We start from the raw sequence: 6,725 nt of genomic DNA, 5'->3' as shown, positions 1-6,725 counted from the left end.
TAAAATCATTAGTACATCTTTTTCTGTTGGGAAAGCTTACAATTTTCTACAAATTAAATAATAATTTTACATGTTCTAAAAAAATTCTCAGTGGGTAATTTTTTTTCCCTACTTCCGATTAAGAGAATATTTTACTATGAAAATTTTACATATTCTAAAAAGTTCTGTCTTAAAGGATATTTTTCCCTACGTTTAAGAAGATATTTTACTATGAGTTAGTATAAAATATAAAAAAATCTAATGAATTATGTAACCTAAATAATTATTTAACCATTTCTTCTTAAAACATGGGGTCATTTAGACACGTGATACAGAAAAATTCTTTCCGTAAAAGATCTTAGACATTCTAGACTATTTTCAAACTCTATCATCATCAAAAGTAGATAAAAAAAATATTTTTATTAAATTATTGATTGTTTGTACAATATTGTCATTCACTTCGAAACATTAAAAAGTGGCATATCCTCATTTGAATTATGCATATACTTGTGGTGGGAACCTTAGTGTACTACCCTTGGCTGCGCTAGAGGGTTTTCTCCTGCAATATCTCCGTTTCGGTGATTGAGTGGGTTTCTATAACGGGGCTTTTGGCTTCTCCAGCAGTCTTGGTTGTTTGATTTTCTTGCTTTTGGGCAAGTTCCATTTTATTCTTCCTACTGAGGAGGTTAGAGATCGAATTATGCGCAATCGGCTATGGTGTTTCGATGGGGATCTCATCTCCGTCCAACCGTGGTCTCTGGAATTTGAATTTTGTAAGGAATCTTTTGTGCTTGCTCCTTTTTGGGTTCATGTTACGAATGTTCCAGTGCATCTTACTACGGCGGAGTTTGCTAGCGATCTTGCCTCTTCTTTCCCCCTTTGTGAGATGGTTGAAGTCTGTGATCTGGGTCTTAATGGGGGGAGGTATCTTCGGCTCAGAGTTGGTATTGATCTTTCCAAGCCATTCCGGCGAAGGGTTAAATTTGTTCATGGTGGCCAGAGCCACTGGACGAAATTCTGGTATGAGCGTCTTCCTTTCCTGTGTTTTAATTGTGGTCGGGTTGGCCATAATTTACGCTCTTGCCCATCGCCGTTAGCTAATCTAATTGATGATCGCCAATTTGGTTCGTGGTTGAAGGCTTCCGGTACTACGGGTCGATTGAGGAAAGGTCCTAAAGGTTCGGCATCCAATAGTTCATCGAAGTCTTGGGATGCTCCGTTGGTTCGCCCTCTTGTTCAGATTCTCGGCGGTTATTTTGGAACGGCCTGTAGTGGTACCGGTGACTCTTCATCATCTCTTAATTTTGGTGCCACTATCAATCAGGTTCAGGGTTCAACGTCCACTGTTGTCCCCTTCTCTTATCCTACACGTGTCAGTTCTTTATAGGGGGCTGGTGGATTCCATGCCGATTACCCCTTATCATTTCCTTTGGATCAAACAAGGGCTTATTTACCTTCTGAGGCCGATGGCCCACAAGCTTGGACTTGGGCCTTGTCCTTCTCATGCTTTGTCTATCTTAAAGGCTATCTGGAAAAGCCCAGTTTCTTTGGACCCGAATTTGGATGCTATTGGTTTGGCCCAGTCGGATTCCTTAAATCCGCCAGTCGTTTCACGTTCTTTTTCCACTACAGTTCCTGCTTTCAACAATGAAATGCTTGGTTTTTCAACGAAGCACCCCAAAGAGGATCTCTGTCCAATGGCGTTCTCTTTAGTGGTGCCCAGATCTTCTGTTCTTTCTCCCCTCCCTTCGGTGGCATTTATCCCTTCTTCTCACCGGTCTTGGAAGCGGAAGGCTAGGACGAAGGGGTGGTTCGTATACTGGATACTGATATGACTCTCAAGTGGCGATCTAAGGATACCTCAGTCTTATCTCCTTCTGATGAGCACTGAAAAGTGCGCATTTAAACCCGTTAAGCTTAAGCATTCTAGTACCTTTATCTATCTTACTTTGCCGTTTTAGACTTATTACATGTTATTTATATTTTCAGGCACTAATCCCAAAATTGAGCTAACTCAGCCAAATAAGAGCTTAATTGAAGCAATCCTGAGATAAGCCAAAGGAGGGAGCAAAGTGGAGAAAGAAATGAGCAAAAAGGAATCAAAGTTGTGCAGCTGAAAAGTTCGATCGATCCAACTTAGAGTTCGATCGATCGAACATCTATGATCGATCACAGTACTTCTCGATAGATCCAACATTGGCCTTTGCTGAAATTCCAAGTTCGATCGATCCAACATCACCTTCGATCGATCGAACCCTATTTTGTCCTATTCAAATGATTGATCTTATCCACAGCTGTACGCCTACCAACCACTTTTGTCCTTTTCCCCAAAAATATCTTCGAAATATCTCAGCCTTGTCCTTATCCGGAGGAGTCAGACCACTTCGATCGATCCAAGATGCAGTTCGATCGATCGAACCCATCTTCGATCGATCCAAGTTAAGGTTCGATCGATCGAACTTCCTCCAGCGAGAAAAAGTTAAAGTCCAGCTCATTTATTCCATCCTTCACCCAATCATTGGAGAATATGCCTTGCACGACCACAGCTCATCATAGGGTGTATTTGACCTACCTATATAAGGAATATGATACACTTTTTGGTGAGGAATCTAGAGTCTCTTGTCACACATTGAAAATCATCTTGGAGGCTATTCTTGGAGAGGAAGAAGGGAGGAAGATAGAGCAACCATTGGAGGAGATCTTCATCTACAAGGAGCAGCCATGGAGTTAGCTCTTGAGGGTTAGATCATCACTACCTTGAGTGGCTAGACATCTTCTTGGGGCTAAAGTTAGCCCCAAGCATGCTTTCTATACTCTAATCTTGTGTATTATTGAGGGATTAGTGTTGTATGATACATCTTGATATTCATGTATATATAAATCTTGATTATTTCATGGTTTGTATGGTTTAATGCTTCCAATTGACTATTCTATTCTACCCATATGTCTATGTATGCTAGAGTAGGATATTCATGTGCTTATCTCTAGATTTAGTGTTTTTGATGCATGTCTATGTGTATTGATGCTATAGATCTAGAGATTATCAAGATGATATGCTTAATGAATGCTATTTTGGTTCATTTGATGGTTTATGCCTATTCTTGATGGTTTGTGCCTCTCCCCTAGTCTAGATAGCTTTATTTTCATGCTAGTAGTGTAGATTTAGTATAGTGGTAGTATAATATTAGATGGGAGGACAATCTACTCTTGATGTTTGATGTTCCATGCTTGTGAGTCCAAATGGCATATTCCTCTAATATTGTGTTGCATATGGATTGTGAGCTTAATGAAGGATTAATGACTTATTTTGATCTATTGTGCTATCCCCATGTTGTCTAGACAATATATGCTCTATTGCTTAGATATATTGTGCTCTTCACATGATGTTTAGACAATACTTGCTTGATTTGTCATCCTTGCTAATTGAATCAACCTAATGCACACACACCCTTATCATATTGTAACACATCCATTACCCTCAATTGATCACTTGTTAGTAGTATAGAAAAGTATTGCTTGGTGGTGATCTCTACACCCCAAGACCTCTCTCTCTTGTTTACCTCATATTATTTTATTTAGTTGAATTCAATTTAGCTTAATCAACCAACCAACCAATTATGTGATCACTTGACCTACTAACCCTAATTACCATAGTTTCACAATTCGATACACCATCAAATCCCTTGGGACGATCCCTACTCGCCCTATCTATATTTTATATAGAGAAAGGTAGTAGTGGCTTTTTATAAATATAAAACTTGACCACCTCCTAAACATACACAACTCTTCAAGCTTGACTTGGTATCGCGACCCTTGTAAAGGACCGGTCAGTTTTTGGCGCCGTTGCCGGGGATTTTAAATTGGCAACGTCGAATTGTGAAATTCAATTAGGATTAGTACTCTTTTGATCGTGTCTTTACTTTCTTTTTATTTTCTATTTTTTATTACTTATTAAGTTTGTTCTTCATTAACAAGGTGCATTGAGCAAGGAGCTAGCAAAGAACTTCCAAGCTAAGGAGCAAAGCAAAGCAAAGGAAAAATGCTTAAAATGAAGAGTTGCTAAAAAAATTTTTTTTGCTAAGCTAAGCTTTTAAATTTGGAGTTGAAGTGCTAAAGGACTATTGTGAGACCTTCTTACTCAACCTCCTTAGTTAAATCGGGGGCCCACGTGGAGGCATTTATTTGACATACATTGCATTTGAAAATTGTGGTTGTAAAGTTTAATTGCATTGTTGAGAAAGTTGTTTATTCGTGTTGCATTGTGCATGCATGGTCGTCGTTCATTGAGACCTACTCTTGTCCCTCTTGATTTGCATTTAGAATCCACTATTAGGAATCCAAGGGGAAGAGGAAGTTCACATAGAACCAATCTACCAATGGATGCTCTCAATGATGATCATGTTGAAGACCTTGGTCACATAGACCAACAAGGCATCCTTCACCCTAATGTGCAAAATGATAATATGCAAGTTCCATTAGGCATGCCTAGGCCATACATTCATCAACCTCCTTAACAACAAGGCCAAATTCCAATGGGAATTCCAAGGCCAATGTATGCACCACAACCCCCCATCATTAATCAAGCTCAATATAACCAAGGTGTCCATGTTGCACCTCAAGTTGCTAATCCACCACTCGCATTGAGAGATCACTATGTGCCTAATGAGTATAATGCACCCACATGCATTCAATTGCCACCATTTAGAACACACCATTATGAGATTAAAGCACAAACTATCCAAATGCTACCTAACTTTCATGGACTTCCTAGTGAAGAACCTTACAAGCATTTGGATGAGTTTCTTGAAGTTTGTTCTACTGTTCGATACACGGACATGCCGGAAGAAGTTTTAAGGCTGAAACTTTTTCCATTCAGCCTTAAAGATAAGGCGAAGTATTGGTTCAACAACCTTAGGCCTTTTTCTATAACTTCTTGGGCAGAAATGCAATAAGAATTTTTGAAAAAGTACTATCCAGTTTCAAAGACCAATGCTATGAGAACCGCCATTAGGGAATTCACACATGGGGAGGGAGAAACTTTCCACGAGGCATGGGAACGCTTCAATGAATTGCTTAGGAAGTGTCCTCACCATGACATGCCTAAATGGCAATTGGTCCAATTCTTCTTTGAAAGCTTATCGGACAATTATAAAGGCATGGTTGATGCTTCAATGGGAGGTTCTTATATAGACCGGCAAGAGGAAGACGTGTGGCGTCTTTATGAGAGCATGAGTGAAAACTCTTTGCATAGAACATTGTCATCTAGGAATGGTAGAAATTCTCAAGGTAGGAAGAGTGTTGGCTTACATCAAGTTGACCACTCAAATGATATAACCGCCGAGATGAAGTCTTTATCTCAAAAATTTGATCAATTGATCAATCAAAACTCGGCGAATCAAGTGTCTTCCTTTCCTAATCATTCTCCTAGAGCTCAAAATGAATCATGTATGACTTGTTCTAGTGTTCTTCATTCTACTTCTAATTGTCCTCATGGACAAATTCAAAATGAACCCATTGAGCAAGTTAATGTAACATTTGTGCACCAAGGGAACAATCCTTATGGTAATCATTACAATCCCGGTTGGAGGAATCATCCTAATTTTTCTTGGAAAAACCAAGGGGAGGGCTCAAACTCTTCCCAAGGCGGTTTTCAAGGGAAATACATTCCACCTCCACTTCAAAACCAAGGATCCCAAGGTTTAAGACCATATAACTCACAAGGAAATCAATTTGCTAATTCTCATTTTCCTAACCAATTATATTCTCAAGGAAATTCTAGAGGTTCTGCTTTTGAGGAAAAGGTTTTAAATGCTTTGGGCACTCTAGAAGCAAATACTCAATTGTTGCATTCTCATTCTCAGTCAATTGCCAAGCTAGAAACCCAAGTAGGGCAAATAGCTGAAACACTTAATGCTAGAGAAAAGGAAAAGATGCACGTGAATGCCCCAATCAAACAACAATGTGTTGTAGAAACCAAATCCTCCCTTTCCCCAAGAATCCGTCTGAACCACTGGTGCTGGTACAGGTGCCTGCTGAACCTGTGATTGGTTCCGGAGTGCAGCTGTTACCCCAGCCTCTATAGCCCGAGCAACGAGGTCATTGAGGTGAGGAGGAATCTCTGGATCTCTGACCTGGTCCAGAGTCTGTTGGACATTCTCCTGTTCCTCCCGAAACTGATCCATGTCATCTCGAAACCCAAGCTGTTGTTGCTCTTCCTCCATTTGCTGACGCTGTAGGAGATATTGTTGCCTACGTGCCGCTCTCCTTTCCTTCCTAGTTCCTTGCATGTTCTGTCCATTTCTAGCGTTAACCATCTGTTAACACAAAAAGACAGACATCAGTACCATTTCTATACGAACCATAAGGAATACAATGAATCCTAACTTAAGCTCTATTCAAGAGAACGCTACGCGGAAGACTTAATATGAAAACATCCTAGAGACACTTGAACCTGCAGTGCTCTGATACCAACTGTGATACCCCTCGGATCCGAGACACGGGTTGATCAGGCCCAGGCCCAAACCCGAGGGAATATCAAACAATTAATATTTTATAACGAACACGGAATACAAAATGAATTAAGAAATGAAAGTTTAAAGCTGAAAAGAAACTAAAAGATAATCCTTAAATAATTAAATACTTAAATTTGATAAACCAAATATCCATAATTTGAACAACTCGGGAATCCATCTCTAGTGGACTCCTAATAAAAATCTCACACTAAATGAAAGTAAAATGAAAGATAA

At 39.6% G+C, this 6,725-nt stretch overlaps 1 protein-coding gene across 1 annotated transcript; it reads left to right on the top strand.

Moving 5' to 3' along the window:
* Nucleotides 1–342: 342 nt before the first annotated feature.
* LOC132306721 (uncharacterized) lies at nt 343–2,856 on the top strand. Its single transcript, XM_059804245.1, has 2 exons — nt 343–1,873; nt 1,969–2,856. Exon 1 carries the CDS (start codon nt 680–682, stop codon nt 1,364–1,366), a length of 687 nt encoding a protein of 228 aa, XP_059660228.1. The 5' UTR covers nt 343–679; the 3' UTR covers nt 1,367–1,873; nt 1,969–2,856.
* The last annotated feature ends 3,869 nt before the right edge of the window (nt 2,857–6,725 follow it).

This window comes from Cornus florida, unplaced genomic scaffold (genome assembly GCF_030987335.1).
Source record: "Cornus florida cultivar Cherokee Brave unplaced genomic scaffold, ASM3098733v1 CherokeeBrave_3.0.0_Hap2_Chr05, whole genome shotgun sequence".
Lineage (NCBI taxonomy): Eukaryota > Viridiplantae > Streptophyta > Magnoliopsida > Cornales > Cornaceae > Cornus > Cornus florida.
This window is presented reverse-complemented; position numbering and strand designations above follow the sequence as displayed.